This window comes from Lichtheimia ornata, assembly GCF_029851405.1.
Source record: "Lichtheimia ornata isolate CBS 291.66 chromosome Unknown scaffold00029, whole genome shotgun sequence".
Classification (NCBI taxonomy): domain Eukaryota; kingdom Fungi; phylum Mucoromycota; class Mucoromycetes; order Mucorales; family Lichtheimiaceae; genus Lichtheimia; species Lichtheimia ornata.
In genome coordinates this window covers 216,976-232,861 of record NW_026695349.1, presented here as the reverse complement: position 1 = coordinate 232,861, position 15,886 = coordinate 216,976, and the positions used below count along the sequence as shown (strand labels likewise).

General features: G+C 44.5%; 5 protein-coding genes across 5 annotated transcripts; all 5 read left to right on the top strand.

Moving 5' to 3' along the window:
* Nucleotides 1-48: 48 nt before the first annotated feature.
* On the top strand, nucleotides 49-1,149 carry O0I10_006570 (uncharacterized protein; the record flags this gene model as incomplete). Its single annotated transcript, XM_058486597.1, has 1 exon — nucleotides 49-1,149. One exon carries the CDS (start codon nucleotides 49-51, stop codon nucleotides 1,147-1,149), a length of 1,101 nt encoding a protein of 366 aa, XP_058342668.1.
* Nucleotides 1,150-3,634: 2,485 nt separating this feature from the next.
* On the top strand, nucleotides 3,635-5,336 carry O0I10_006569 (uncharacterized protein; the record flags this gene model as incomplete). The annotated part of the gene is made up of 3 exons (XM_058486596.1): nucleotides 3,635-3,695; nucleotides 3,761-4,446; nucleotides 4,509-5,336. 3 exons carry the CDS (start codon nucleotides 3,635-3,637, stop codon nucleotides 5,334-5,336), a joined length of 1,575 nt encoding a protein of 524 aa, XP_058342667.1.
* Nucleotides 5,337-6,001: 665 nt separating this feature from the next.
* O0I10_006568 (uncharacterized protein) lies at nucleotides 6,002-6,705 on the top strand (the record flags this gene model as incomplete). The annotated part of the gene is made up of 4 exons (XM_058486595.1): nucleotides 6,002-6,150; nucleotides 6,222-6,370; nucleotides 6,433-6,523; nucleotides 6,579-6,705. The coding sequence occupies 4 exons, from the start codon at nucleotides 6,002-6,004 to the stop codon at nucleotides 6,703-6,705; spliced, it is 516 nt and encodes a 171-aa protein (XP_058342666.1).
* Nucleotides 6,706-6,940: 235 nt separating this feature from the next.
* On the top strand, nucleotides 6,941-7,827 carry O0I10_006567 (peptidyl-prolyl cis-trans isomerase cyp5; the record flags this gene model as incomplete). The annotated part of the gene is made up of 6 exons (XM_058486594.1): nucleotides 6,941-7,018; nucleotides 7,124-7,233; nucleotides 7,295-7,332; nucleotides 7,396-7,453; nucleotides 7,516-7,576; nucleotides 7,639-7,827. 6 exons carry the CDS (start codon nucleotides 6,941-6,943, stop codon nucleotides 7,825-7,827), a joined length of 534 nt encoding a protein of 177 aa, XP_058342665.1.
* A 7,030-nt stretch (nucleotides 7,828-14,857) lies between these two features.
* O0I10_006566 (uncharacterized protein) lies at nucleotides 14,858-15,242 on the top strand (the record flags this gene model as incomplete). The annotated part of the gene is made up of 2 exons (XM_058486593.1): nucleotides 14,858-14,872; nucleotides 14,943-15,242. The coding sequence occupies 2 exons, from the start codon at nucleotides 14,858-14,860 to the stop codon at nucleotides 15,240-15,242; spliced, it is 315 nt and encodes a 104-aa protein (XP_058342664.1).
* Between the last annotated feature and the right edge of the window lie 644 nt (nucleotides 15,243-15,886).

Here is a 15,886-nt window from a genome sequence, read left to right as displayed (position 1 = left end):
TACTTGCATCAACATCACAATTATATCTTTTCTCCATTTTTCTTCATTATGAACCAAGAAGCTGTCCAAATCGCTCTACACCCTTCATCTACAGAAGATGCATGGCTTGCTGCCAATGGCATGATGGTATCATCTCCTCCACTTAGCGAGCAGCATCAGCACTCTATGATGTCCGCCGCCGTATCTCCTTATCATTCTCTTGACCATATGCCAACTTACCCAAGCCCTGTTGGTTCTCCTTATGGTGATGCATTCTATTCCCCAATGTCTTCTGCAGCTCCTCTTGTGGAGCCATTGTTGACCACAAGCAATGCACCAGCACCAGAGCTTGGTTATTTCCCAATGCAAGATACCACACAACAACAGCCGCAGCAACAACATCGTTTGAGCTTGGAGATTCAGCCTTGTATTTCAATTACTGAACCTACGCCTGTTAAACCTCCACGCACTGATTTGTGGATGGTTGATCAATTCATTGACCAACACAATGCTCAGCTGCAAACATTGACTCCTCAACAAGATTGGTTGTGCTGGACACCCAACCGTGGCTCTTCCCCCGACTTGTATTTTGATGCATCCTCTGTGCACTCAGATCCTTGTTTCAATGATTTGAATGTTACAGATTTCGCTGCTGTTGCAGCCACCACTGCCGCCACTACTATTACATCTTCTCCTCAACCCACTCATATCAGCACGGCATTCACATCAGCAAATACCAATAGCACAGCATTAGCAGCACCTGTTGTACCATCATCTACATCATCATCATCAAGACGCCCCCGGCGGGTTTCTGAACCACCTCGTTTCAATGGCAACAATGATATGTCTTCACCACCATCTCGTGTACGTCGTAGTAGTAGCGATCGTCGTAACCAAGGATCATTTGTATGTCAACATCCAGGCTGTGGCAAGTCATTTACACGTGCATACAACCTCACATCGCATATGCGTACACACACTTCGGAGCGACCTTTCCCTTGTGGTCAATGTGGTCGCCGATTTGCCCGCCAACATGATCGTAATCGACATGAAAAGCTGCACTGGGGTATTAAGCCATTCACTTGCCCTGCTTGTAGCAAATCATTTGCAAGAATGGATGCGCTCAACCGCCATTTACGAGTTGAAAATGGCTGCGGTACCCGTTGCTAAACAAGATAGCACACCCAACAAACAACATACACACAACATTTTCCTCATCGCATTGTCACAATCACACACACGCACACTATACACACGCATTATGCACACACACACAATATCATGCTCCCTCTTTATATTTATATGCACAGTATCCTCTACCATATATTATACATATCACCTTTCCCCCATGTATCAGTATGTACATAGAAATTTGCTCCTTTCACTTGCTCATCGAATAAATCCCTTTGCTTGTTGGTCGACATACAAAATGGTAACTTGCCGAAATAGGGTGACACACGATGGGATGTCATTGCCATACATGGGCCGCCGATGCCCCCCATATTTTAAAAGGAAATTTGAAAGAATCATCCCCCACTTCAACGTTCGTGTAACCAATGTCAGATCGCGCAGTACAAAGGAGAGGACTTGAAAAGGGCCGTTTCCCATACCCCCATCATTACAATAAAGCTCAAAACTACTGTACCCTTCTTTCGCTATTATTAATCATGTCATCTGAATTATGCAAGCTCACACATCCTCACGCGGTTGGTGGTGCTGATAACCCTTTTTTCCTTTTTCCCTATCACCTCTGCAAAATTGATACGTGTGCCACCTTGTTATTGATGATGAATGGGCGTTGCCATGGAACAAAGAGCGTTGCTATGGAACAAAGAGCGTTGCCATGGAACAAAGAGACATGTAAATGTTGCATTCTTTGTATCATAAACCTGGGTGTGGAGAGTTTAAAGTAACACAACAAAGTAAAAGCAACAACGAAGAATGGCGACTTTTTACTCCCGCTGCCTATAAGCTTCATTTGGGTAGAAATGTACTTTTCAAGTAGATAAGAGGAGTATGACAGACGTGTCGGTGTGTGATTGTGATGGTGGGGTGAAAAAAATGAGCTTTGGATTGTCGGTGTATGAGTACATGCAGAAACCACATGCTGCCTTTTTGCCGACGATCACAACGAAAAGAGAGGAAACGAGGAAACGAATGATGAGATGATGCGAACCAAAGTTGTCAACCAATGACATTACATGCATCCTATGTAGGATCGCCATAGCTTGCCTGCCGATTTTGCAAGATGTGCAAAACGAAAGAATAACCCCCAAATCGTACATTATAGTATGTAAGCGCGCCACACTCACATGCACGCGCGTTATTGTACAGCCCCATCTTGCTCGCGTCTGTGATCTTCATGATGTTTCATTTCTGAGTGAATTATAATTATGCCACACACACACACATGCACATGTACACACACAATTTTTAACTCGGCGGGCTCACTTTCACTTTTTGTGTACCCATCCCCAGAACTCTATCCGTTCTTTTTATATCCAGCCATGCTTCAAGTTGTGTTATTTTTAATACAGGCTTTCTCCCTCTGTGTTATGGTATTGTGTGTGTGATCCAGGAAAGCACGCAGATGATCGGTGCTCTGTGGTTGGCAGGAATTGGACACAATATGAAACCATGGGGTTGTTGCACCAAGCGAATTCAGCGCAAATACTAGCACACACGACTTGCATGCACAACATTTATCATACGATCATTGCGTCATGTGGTTGCGAGACCGGTTTACATAAGATATTGGTCCCTTATTGATATCCCTTTCTTTGGTTGCTGTATGTGCGCGGTAATAAGGTGGGTGTCTCCTTGCCCACTACAAAAAAGGAACGCGTGCCGATTGCTTTCCGAAAGCCGACAGTCGGGTCATTTCCCATTGTGTGGGGGGTGGTAGGCTTGTCCCCATTAGACATTGTGCAGCACCTATCCCACACTCATTTTGATCCAATATAACGAAAAACATGCCATTTTCCTTATCTTTGGTCCTCTATCGTTTGCTTGGGGTGGGTTGTATACTCCGTTGTCTTGGCCTTTTGTGGAGATAATTTCCTCTCACGTATATCCCATTCATCCTGGCCCCCTCTCTCGTCATCGTGATTCATCGTGATAGAGTCACCCGTTTCGTTCAACATATACCTCGATCATTTCCGGACTTTTGATGCAAAGGACATATCATTGGTTTACTTGATCATCGATTCATCCGATGATGCGCGCACTACTATACCCCATCTTTCTCCATACACTTTATTTTGGTAACTTCATATGCAATGCATTCTATGTTTTATGATCGAAAAGTATGAAACCACCCACCTGGATCACTTTACGAGAATCACTTGTCAACACAATGTCCAATGTAGATTTGCCATAGTCAAAGGCTTGATCGTTTAACGTAAAGCACACTGGTAAACTCTGTAATTCAATCATCATTGGTGTAAGGAAGGATACAAGGTGGATAATCAATTGGTGGAATAATCTTTTCATTCATAAAAAGGCAGGGGGACCATGTCATGGTATCAGAAGAATGTTGTCAATCACTGTTTAATTTGACGACGCATCATTGGCTAAATGGTGGCTTTGTAGTAGAGCAATGCCAGGCCCCAGCTTTGTCCGAGTTTGTTGTTCCTTCCAATTCCCGCTGGCTGTCATGTTTCGATTCACCAGGCTTACTCGCACTCTTCCTCGTACGGCATTGGTTCAGCCTCGTCGTAAGTATTCGCTCCATGCGATGGCTTTGGTGTATGTATATATAGGCTCAACTCTGGGTGTATAGGCTTCAATGCAACATCGACTGGTACTGGTCTTGGAGCCGACACTGGCAATGCAGCACCCAATATTATCACGTACAACCATCCGACAGCACCATTGGCTGCTTACAACCAGCGCCTTGCTACTCGCTTGCGGATCAATATGAATGGACAGCGATTGTTGAAACAAGTGCTTGCGATCACCAAGGAAATCAAGGCAGCCAATCTCAAGTTCGATCTCAACACGTACAATGCACTCTTGGTGGCCCATGCACGAGCACGCGATACACAGGGCTTGTTGAAGACGCTCAAACAGATGCAAGCGGATGGAATTAAGCCTGCTCTCGACAGCTACAACACGCTCATGGAAGGATTTGCTGCACGTGGTGCTACTGAACACCAGAGCAAGATCATTGATGCTATGAAGCAAGAGAATGTCGAGCCTACTGTCACCACGTATGCACATTGGATGCAAGGATTATGCAATGATCAGCAATTGGAACATGCTGTGGATTTACTCGAGACGATGAAGCAATCCGGTGTTGCGCCCAATGAAGCTTGCTATGTCATTCTTATTGGTGCATGTTTGAGGTGGCAGGATCCTGAAATGGCTTTCAAATTGTTGCAGGAGGCAGAGGCATCAGGTGTGGCTGTTGAAAGCAACCCTAGGATATACCTCGATGTGATGCGTGCAACTTCATGGAATAACAAGGTAAGGAGGTGGTAACATTGAAGGAAGGAGAGGTATATATACTTATAGTATACGTTATATAGTACGAGATGGTGGCCTATTGCTGGGACAAGTCTGTGACAACTCTTAATATGCGACCTGATGAAGGCACTTGTTTGCACGTCCTTGGCGTGGCTGCTCGTGCAGGCGATGCAAAGTTGGCTACCAAGGTGATTCGACAACTATCTACGAGTGGATACCCCTACAAGGAACACTACTTCACACCCTTGATGGAAGCATTTGTTCAAAAGAAGGATCTCAAGAGTGCATTCAACGTGCTGGATATCATGCGTGTCTCAGGTGTTACACCAACTTCACGGACGACTCTTTTGATTCAGGAACGTCTCAGATCAGGTGGTGTGCGTGCTATTGATAATGCATACTATGTACTTGAGGAGTTACGCAAGGAAGGACGTAAGGTGGATGTCACTGCTTTCAATGCCATCTTGGGACTCTGTGCCGAAGCAGCTGATCTTGAACGTACCGTTGCTACATACCGTGAAGCCAAGCATCTTGGTGTCTCTCCTGATATTGATACATACAACAACGTTCTTGAAGCATGCGTGAGAACTCGTACCAAGGGTATGGGCAATGTTGTCATTGAGGAGATGAAAAAAGCCGGTGTCACACCAGATATCCAAACCTATGTCAAGATGATCGCTCTCGAATGTACACAAAAGGATTATGAAGGCGCCTTTTCGTATCTTGAGGAAATGAAGGGCTATGGCGTTGTCCCACCACAAGAATGTTATGAGAATCTTGCACACAAATTAGCGGCTGCTCGGGATCCCCGGTTCCATATGGCATTAGAAGAAATGGAGACTTTTGGATATCCTGTGCATCACAAGATCCGTGGCTTATGGAAATCATGAGGAGGAGAAGGAGGCAAAGGCAATTGTGTATACTAGATTTCTTTTATATTTCATGTGTTTCTTCTGTTGCACAAAATACATGTATAGAATTGTTGGTTTTTCATCATGGAGTGTGAGAGAACAGGGCCTGCTGATCAATGAGAACTTCTCACTTGCAGGGTCCTGCTAATGATGAGTGCAAAAGCGGTGTACAAATGGACTTTTATCTTTCTCCTTTACCCCTAAGAGGGAGCACCTTTCATGATTGTGAAACATCCCTACCTCGTCACACGCTTACTTACGTATAACATCATACGTAATTTCTTCGATAGTGAAAGCGAGTTTGCTTTTACGAGGTATCTGTAGTATCGATTCCTTCTGCAATGGATATCACCATTAGTCGTTTAAAGCTCTTTTTGCTGAAATAGAAGGTGTACATCTCCTATCTTTTGTTGTTTGACATCCACCTTCTCCCTTTTGCCCCCATTCCCCTTCTGGTACTTTTACTATATAACATACAAGTCTCCAGAGATCATTATCTGCCTTATTCTCTTTTAATTCAAATCCAGTATCGCTGTATACCGTGTGAGTGCGTCGTCTGCAATCACAAGTGTTAATCAAAAATGGACGCCGTGAAAGAAAGTACAAACAGTAATAATTCAGGTAAATGATCACATTATGGGAAAATGGATCCTGCAAGCAGGGCTCTTCCACTGACATGCTTCGAAACTATAGACATGTGGCCATCTCCCATGCCAACACCAGCTGAAGAGATCGCGTATCTCTTTTCCAAAGATGATGACGCTGAAAAAAAGCAGCGTCGTCGATCAAAGAGGTAAAAAAAAGGCCATTATAACCATCCGTATATGTTTTAAATGTAGTGTTTATGTTCTGCTGCTACTGTAGTATCTCTTCTTTGGAGATTAGGAGGCAAATCCACATTCAATCCGAGCAGAAACGGCGTGCACAAATCAAGGATGGGTTCGAGGAGCTAAGGAACCAGCTGCCTGCTTGTCTCAACAAAAAGATGAGCAAGGTGACTTTATTGCATCGAAGTAAGCAGTAGATGTGGATACAAGGATACCATCTCCTAACTTTTTCTATTTTTTTCCTATAGCGGTACAGCACATTCAGCACCTGAAAAGGACTCAAATGTCCATTCTAGCAGAAATGGAAAGATTAATGCAAGAAAATGAAGAGCTGCGCAAGTAAGCATGCAATGTCAATGAGCTCTTGCTCCAAATGTCATTAACATGTATATAGGTTTCAGCAAAGCGTCACTATCCAACAAGATGGTAGTGCAGCGGCAGCGGCAGCAGCGGCAGCATTGTATCCATCACCTGTGTCTACGATGGCCAATCAATTCCATATGTACAAGCAGGATCAATAATCATCTCTCTCTCGTTTTTTTCTGCCATCTTGTATAGACTTGCTCCTCCATTGATTATTTTCCTTCCCATTCATTCCACATAGCCTTCAATCTTCATCAACAAATACAAGCTATTTTCATTTTCACTAATGCCATCATCCATCTCGTGTCACATTGTCAAGAATTCCCCGCTGCTGTCAATCTCGGGGGACTGTTGCTAGCTCGTGTGTGTTTATATCTTTTCCCACAACCCAACATGGCTTCCAAGAATCTCCCAAAGGTCTTTTTCGATGTCGCCGTCAACGGCAAACCAAGTGGCCGTATGGTCTTCAAGGTACTCGAATTGCTTCAATAGTGGTTAACCCCCCATTGTCATTTTACGCGTTCATTGACACACACATTTTCTCTCTCTCTGTTTTTGCTCATTGCCGCCAAAAAGCTTTTCAACGACACTGTCCCCAAGACTGCCGAGAACTTCCGTGCTTTGTGCACTGGTGAGAAGGGTGTTGGTCAAGCCGGCAAGCCTCTCCATTTCAAGAACAGCTACTTGTATGTGATCCAAACACACGCGCGCTTGTGTCAGTTGATTCATTCATTCTTTCTATCGTAGCCATCGTATCATTCCTGGTTTTATGGCTCAAGGTGGTGGTATGTAATTGAACAAAAAGTCAGGTTTGATTTCATTGTTTTGTTGATGATGCATGTGATCAGATTTCACCCTTGGTGATGGTCGTGGTGGTGAATCCATCTATGGTCGTACCTTCAACGAGTAAGTTTCATCAAGTCGTTACCTATTATCAAGGTCATTAACCTTTGTCATTTCTTGTTTAGCGAGAACTTCACTTTGAAGCACACTGGCAAGGGTGTCCTCTCCATGGCTAATGCTGGTCCTGTAAGTATAGGATAAAATATATATGCTGGGGATAACAAGAGTGACCAACGTATTACTTGCAGAACACCAATGGCTCCCAATTCTTCATCACTTTTGACAAGACCCCTTGGTTGGATGGTAACCACACTGTCTTTGGTCAAATCTCTGAGGGCAACGAAGTGTTGGATCTTTTGGAACAATATGGATCGCCAACTGGTCGTCCTACTGGCAAGATTGAGATTGTCGACTGTGGTGAGATCAAGGATCAATAAGGATAGAGAAGGATCTAGCAAAATGAGTAAATAGATGTTTAAACGCATTCAATGAAAAACGTTACAAGTTTGTTCTAAGCTGAAAAGTCTTGACTGTTATCGCCATCGCTTTCGCTGAAATACCCATTATAGCTTATGTTTTGATGTCTCGTTTGGAAGGATTGGTTAGTTTATGATGCTTCTTGACAATGAAAGTGCAGAGCACAGCATGCGGGTCTTTGTTCATGGCACTAATGTATACCCAAACGTGCATCATGGTGATCATTCAATCAATCTCGTACCTGAAAGCGGTTTCAAGATGTCGTACCTCAATAAAAAACGCACGTTGAAAACCTCTGTTGCTAGCCTTTTCTCCCATTTGAAGCTGTTGAGCATCCCACAGCATGTGAACGACTCACCTGCTCCAACCCATCGTCGCCATCATTCAACTTTCATGATCCGAGGGGATTTGGTCGAGTTACGCTCAAACACAGAAGTTCATCCAATTTCACAAAGATCATTTTGCAACGTTATTTGTAAACTGCCAGCTAGCAGCCCATTCCTCCCATTCACCTTTGTTGCCCAATCCAATGCATATGAACGATTGTTCTGCTCCAGCTCATCATGTCCATCCTCCAACTTTCTTGATCCAATAGGATTTGAATGAACAACACACAAGCAAAGAAGTACCATTCAACATCAGTTCAACTCACTTAATTTTCCACTTCTTCCACTCACCGCTTCTTCCCTCTTCCTCCCGTTCTCAACTGTTGCCCCATTCAAGCACAACTACCGCCTACGAACGATTGTCCTGCTTCAACCCATCATGTCAATCCTACAACACTCTTGATCCAAAAGCCTTTGACTGAATGACAAATCCATGGCGTGTACACAGCATTCTTGTCACTCTATTACAACACACGAGTCTCTTGCGCCCTTCTCTGCCACAACCAATCGTAACAGCAGCTGCCACTAGCAAGGTCTTTACTCCATTGTGTCAAAGAGCGTTCACAACCTTGTCACTCTACTACGACACACGCTTTTCCACACTCCACTGCCCACGACCAAACGTTACAGCAACAGCTGCTATCATGAAGATCTTTATTTCATTGTCTCGAACAGCGTTCTTTGCATGCAGCACTGTCTTGCAGCCTTTTTGACATGAACAGCACATAGCCACTGTATAGAAGCATTTTCATTTACGTGCAGCAACTTGCTTTGATACATACGGATACCAATGGATGATGCCATGTCAGCTATCAAGTGCGCCGCAATACAAGCAATTCCTTACCTGGTTGAGCAAGGATGGAAATTGGCCAAGAAAGAGATAGACCCACAGGTAGATGGAGAAGGAAGCGTGCAGCGATCACATGGATCTTTTCAACCAACGTATTGGATTTGCAATGGTTATGGATGGAGGAATGCAATCAAGTGAAGTGATGGTGAATCATGGGATGTTGCTTTGGTTACTTGACGCGTCGTCAGCAGGAAGGATCCGTGGATACGGCTAAGGATGATGATGGATTTGATGGAGTTGACAAAGGGCTTATACCTTTGACGAATGGTGTCGTACAGCTATGGATGGATGGCATTGGGATACTCAAGTCAAACTACGCAGCAACGGATTTGGGATCATGGTCAAAGGATGTTTATGACGGCAGCAACCAAGAATGCAATGACACCATTATCTCTGTGGCCTCTATGTGATTCGTCCGTGTCTTTTCCAATTTGCAATGCTGTTCCTTTACCAGATTTACTTGATAGACGCCCACACTACTATATACTATCTTCAACTTTGTCATTGAATGAAAATTGGATTGAACATGATATTTGGGGTATCTGATATGAGCAAGATGTGGATCACTTGGCTGGTTTGTGGTTTGAAGAGGGAGTAGAGATAGAAGGTCGGAAAGCGAGGTTGGATCATTGACATCGTCGTATCGCGATGCTTTTGTTCTTTTGCCACAACATTTTATGACTTCGCTAAAGCTTTCTAGCACACATGCTGATAGTATACGAAAGGCAGTGGCGAACCTCTAACGATTGTATTGCAAAGATAACTAATTTGAGAGTGATGATGCCCAACATTTGCTTGTTACAGAGCTTGGTATTCATTGTGAACTTAATGCATTACATCCTCCAAGAAAGAATGAGCTGTTATACGATATTCCACAAGCACATTAACAAGCCATGCTTACGTATCTATGACAGATCTCAGCTAACACTATCTCATGCATCCTTATATAAGAAAGAATCATTCGATACGGCCATCATGGGCGGACCTTACTATAGGGAGGCAGGGCAAGGATCAATCATGCATATCTCCACCAATAGGATCGACCCTTCAAGTCTAGCTCAGTTACACAAACATGTCCCTGCACGCCTGTAGGCCATAGCTCTAGCATTGAGTGAGGACGATTGACAATGAACAAAGACCTCTTTTCATATAGCATCACGCTTACAGCATATGTAAAACATAAAGGTGCCTGTATCTCTAAACCTTACAATGAAACGCGGGGTCTTTAATAGAACCATGTTGCTCGGCGGGGTGAAAGCGATCTTGTGTCAAACTATGAAGTCCATCGTGGCCAATCCCAGATTTCGCAATGTCGCTACCAGCCAAACTGGATCTGGGGGTCGACCTCTTCGACGACGACGACCAAAAAATATTTTTTGGGCTAGTTGCGACATTGAACGTGAAACTTTCACACAAGGTGCAGTTGGCCAAGCCGAGCACATTGCTCTATTCAAAACCCCCACATTTCATTGTAAAGTTTGGAGATACAGGCACCTTTATGTTTGTAAGCGTGATGCTATATGAGAAGTTGTCTTTGTTCATTATCAAGTAGGTGGACCCTGGCAGAGCCAAAGATGCAGAAGGACCTCTTTGGGTAACACAGCTATCCTGCATGACTGGAAGGGTTGATGGATTATACTTTATGACTATCCACAATAGTCTATATATTGCACGCTATCAGTCATTTCTCCTTCAATAATCGGCACGTTGCCCATTCTATGACAGTGGATGCCCGTTTCAGACATTCCATTCACAGACGGATCATTATGTTGATCCGAGTTTATTTGACCGAGATACAGCCAAAAAAGAGGGATTACATCAATCCACACATCTAACTACCATGCTCTATGTTGCTCAACTGAAGTAACCTTTGTATGAGCGTAGCTCAGCCAAATCAACTCGGATCAACATAATCCAATCATGGAAATGAATGTCTGAAGCAGGAGCATCGTTCCACTGTCATAGAATGGGCAACATTGCCGATCGTGAGGAAATGGCTGTTAGCTCGCAATGTATGGGATATTGTCAATAGTATACAGTATCATCCTTCCATCCTTCTAGTCATGCAAAGTAGCTGACTTACACAAAGAGGTCCCTCTGCGTCTTTTGTTCTGCTACATGTCCCACGACTTGACATTGAACGAAGACCACTTTTATAGCATCACTACGCTTACAGCATAGTAAAAACATAAAGACGCCTGTATCTCCAAACTTTACAATGTGAAACGTGGGGTTTTGAATAGAGCAATGGGCTCGGCTTGGCCAACAGCACCTTGGGTGCCAGTTTCACGATCGCTTGCCAATCCCAGATTTCGCAATGTCGCCACCAGCCAAACTGGATCCGGGGCTCAACCTCTTTCGTTATAGGGAGGCTTGATTTGCCTCGATTTTTATTGGGAGTATGTCGAGGAGTGATACCCCAAAAGATGATACAGCAATGTGAAAGTAAAGAAGACCAACTGAGAAGAGAAAATAGATCAAACGGATCATTGTGACTCGAAGAAGAGACACTTTCCGATGCAAAAGAGAACGAAAAGGGGAACGCTTTCCCCCTTGTGGCGAAGTGTAGCATAAAGTCTGTCATAAGATACGCTGGTCAGTGTTTCAGTAATGGTTCTTGCTTCGTCGGAAATAGGGAACAGGCGGTTAAGTAGTCTGCGTTGGCGACCAGTGATAGGTTTGGCGTTAGTCAGTATTGAGCTGAGGTGGGATAAAGTCGACAATAAGCTGGTCGTTGTGAGCTTCACGATTGGAAAGGTCATCAGAATGCATTGAAACATCAGAGTCGTGGCTGGGGCAGAAGAAAGTGTGGGCGATGGAGGCGATGGTGGCAGTCGTGTGGTTCTTTGTTGTTGGTTGGCGTTGGGGTGCGATGATAAGAACATTTTGCTGCACGATGGCCTGGGTTGGTTGACTACATGACCAGCAAAGACGATTGCGACTTGGATGACTAGGACATGGATGAAATAGAGTAATCGGAACGATGACAGTGTAGACAATGTAATGGCATTTCAGCCCATGTTGCATAAAAGAAGTCGGCGGAGTTGGGCCAAGCAATCGTGTGTGTGAGTGGGAGGAAATCGAGTGAGGCTGAAACGTTTAATGTTGCGTAACCATGTCCCATAAACAAGTGGGAGTCCTGGTCACGAAGAATACCATGATCTAGAATCTTACCAAAGGGTGCGAGTGCTTGTCGAATACCATCTGCTAGTTTTTCCCTAGATGTGAATGGCAGGTTGCTGAGACGAATGTTGATGATGTGAGCGTTTTCCGATAAAGGCCGAGTGGGTAAGATACGAGGACCATCAGAGAAGTGAAGACCATTTTTGCAGGCTTTTTCGTACAAGGATGAATCATCAATGAATAGCTCAACAATACGGCGTGAATGATCTGAGTGCAGGCGTGCACCACAGTTATCGGGATAGCTTTCACTTATGTGACGAAGAAGTGTTGAACGGTTTTTCATGAGAAGTGAAGTCAAAAAACAAACTCGGGCACGAAGCAGGGGATCCACCAACTTTCCACACATTGAATAAAGGTTTTGGCCGGCGCATTTCTGCTGCTGGTCAAAGATTCGAATTGGTAGCAGATTGAACGCGAGCAGCTCTCGCATAAGATATAGGTGGTGTACTCAGATTGCTCGTTTCCTTATCAGGCGATTTGATTGAATTCGCGGAAGACATGGCTCAACCTCTTTTCGACGACGACCAAAAAATATTTTTTGGGCTAAGCTGCGCACATTGAACGTGAAACTTTCACACAAGGTGCTGTTGGCCAAGCCGAGCCCATTGCTCTAATAAAAACCCCACGTTTCATTGTAAAGTTTGGAGATACAGGCAACTTTCTTTGTGTTTGTAAGTGATGCTATATGACGATGGTCTTTGTTCACTGTCAAGTAGGTGGACCTTGGCAGAGCAAAAGATGCAGAGGGTCGTGTTGTGTAACACAGCTGCATTTGCATGAATGGAAGGGTCAACGTATAATTACTTTATGGATCATCTAGGAATAGTATGTATTGGCGAAGCACGGCCACTTTTATCCAATCATCATTGTTGCGAGATCCACTGCATGGGAACGATGCCCCTGCTCTAGACATTCATTTCCATGATTAAAGTAGGTTGATCCGAGCTGATTTGACTGAGCTGCGGTCAAAGAGAGATCACATCACTCTGGACATAAAGCACGCTCTCTCGATGTAGCTCAACCGATGTAATCTTGTGCGAGCGTAACTCAACCAAATCAGCTCGGATCAACCTACTTTAATCATGGAAATGAACGTCTGGAGCAGGAGAATCGTCCACCTACAATAGAATGCACAAAGGTTGGGAATGCACAAAAGTAGCTATTAGCTGCCAATGTATGACATCGAAGTGAGGGTTGCGTACCTTTCATGCATTGTCCCTGAAGTCCTGACTTTTTAGCTGAGTTACCCAAAGAGGTCCTTCTGCATCTTTTGCTCTCCAAGATCTAGCTACTTGGCAATGAACAAAGACCACTTCTCATATAGCATCACGCTTACAAACATCAAGGTGCCTGTATCTCCGAACTTTACAATCAAACGTGGGTTTTGAATAGAGCAATGTGCTCGGCTTGGTCAACTGCACCTTGGGTGCAAGTTTCACGATCAAGCTTGCCGATCCCAGATTCCCGCAATGTCGCCACCAGCCAAACTGGATCTGGCGGTCGACCTCTTCGACGACGACGACCAAAAAATATTTTTTGGGCTGTTTGCGACATTGAACGCGAAACTTTCACACACAAGGTGCTGGGCAAGCTGGACCAAGCCGAGCCCATCTATATATTAAAACCGAGAGGTAAGTTTCCCCATTTGGACTCTTAGCAGTCCTGATTTGGCTAAACCCACTTTTCACCAATCATGCCGCCTCCCTAACTCTTTTTTCACACGCCCATCCCTCCTCTTCTCTCTCACCCATTACTCTTCTCACGTTCCTCATCGCTTTTGTGTTGAATCACTACTAGCTCTCTTCTCTCCAATGACCAATCACATGGCTACTTCGTTACATTTTCATTCATGCATCCCTCCTCTCCCTCCCTTTTCCTATTCCCCCATTCTCACTTTCCTCATTCCCCACGTTTCACGTTCCTCATTCACCATTCTCACGTTCCTCATTCACCATTTCACGTTCCTCATCCCCACGTTTCACGTTCCTCATTCACATCCCCACGTTCTTTCTACCCACGTTTCACGTTCCTCAATTCGCTTTGTTTTGTATCGATAATAAAGCTCCCTTTGCCACAGCCACGGCATGATGATCACGTTGCTCAATCAACAATAAGCCTTCTTTATACAGCCACATTTGGCATGGATCACGTTGCTCAATCACCATAAGCCTTTATCTCACAATGCAATCGTCAATAAACCTCTTTTTGCCACAGCCACATTTGGTGCATGGATCACATTGCTCAATCAACAATAAGCCTTATCCAACAATGCAATCGTCAATAAACCTCTCTTTTGCCACACCCACATTTGGTGCATGGATCACATTGCTCAATCAACAATAAGCCTTTATCCAACAAATGCAATCGTCAATAAACCTCTCTTTGCCACACCCACGTTTTTGTGCATGATGATCACGTTGCTCAATCAACAATAAGCCTTATCCAACAATGCAATAGACAATAAAGATTTCTTGCCAAGACTACCTTTTTGTGCATTATCACACGACTTCTTAACAATACGTATATATATGGAGCCCTTGGATGGCAGATCCACATTACAAACACTCCCAAATGAGCACTCAGCAGGTGCGCGTTTTGGCGGTCAATGGGCGTATCTTCATGCACAATTCTTATTAATCACGAACATCCTTTATAGACTTCAAACACTCGACCTTGCCGTTGTGGATCCATACATCCCCACCAACGTACTTCTAATTCTTCTTGCCGTCTCAATGCTCGCAATCTACGCCCTCAATTGCATAGCCAAGAGGAAGCTAATACACGCAATACACGCAATACACGTCGTCGACTGAATGATGAAGAGAAGCTAATACACGCAATACACGTTTCATGTCGACTGAATGATGAAGAGGAGGCTGATACACGCAATACACGCAATACACGTCGTCAACTGAATGGTGAAGAACAACCCAACGACCATCAATTGCAAGCATAAATAATGCACCTACCAATCCCACTGTAAGATAATAGATGAAGCATTATGCAAAGTGTTGCATTTAAGCTAATCATATACAATAGCGGTTGTGCCCTCAATGCAATTCTCCAACATCGTAGTCGACGCAGTGCTCAATGCCCCTTCAATCGTGACAACATCGTGTCCGAACATGGCACAATACAAGTTGGCATGTCATGTTGATTCATTCTTGCCGGGCATGTATAAAGCAGCCGGGTGACAACACACATACAGCGGTCACACACCCCCAGCAATGGATGTGTATCATGTCCATTTTGTGGTGCCCCCACGTGGATGGAAGAGAAGGGATCACAACGGCCGCCTTGTTAGCTCCGGCAAGGGAACACACGCTAGCTCCGGTCCCGCCTCCGGGGGGGGGGGGGGGGGGGGGGGGTGAATTAGTCGACTAACTGTTGAAGGAGTACCGCACCGCCGCTTCATGAACAACACCGTATCTATAACCCATGTTTGCGCCTTGTTCAATCACAGACATGACTGGCCGACCTGCACTACCAATGGTGGCAACATGTACCACCATACGGGGAGTTTTCCGCAATTCTTCCAGACGACGAACGTTGTGAAATCAACACTTTTCGGGATTAACGATCGAGACGCCGCAAACGATC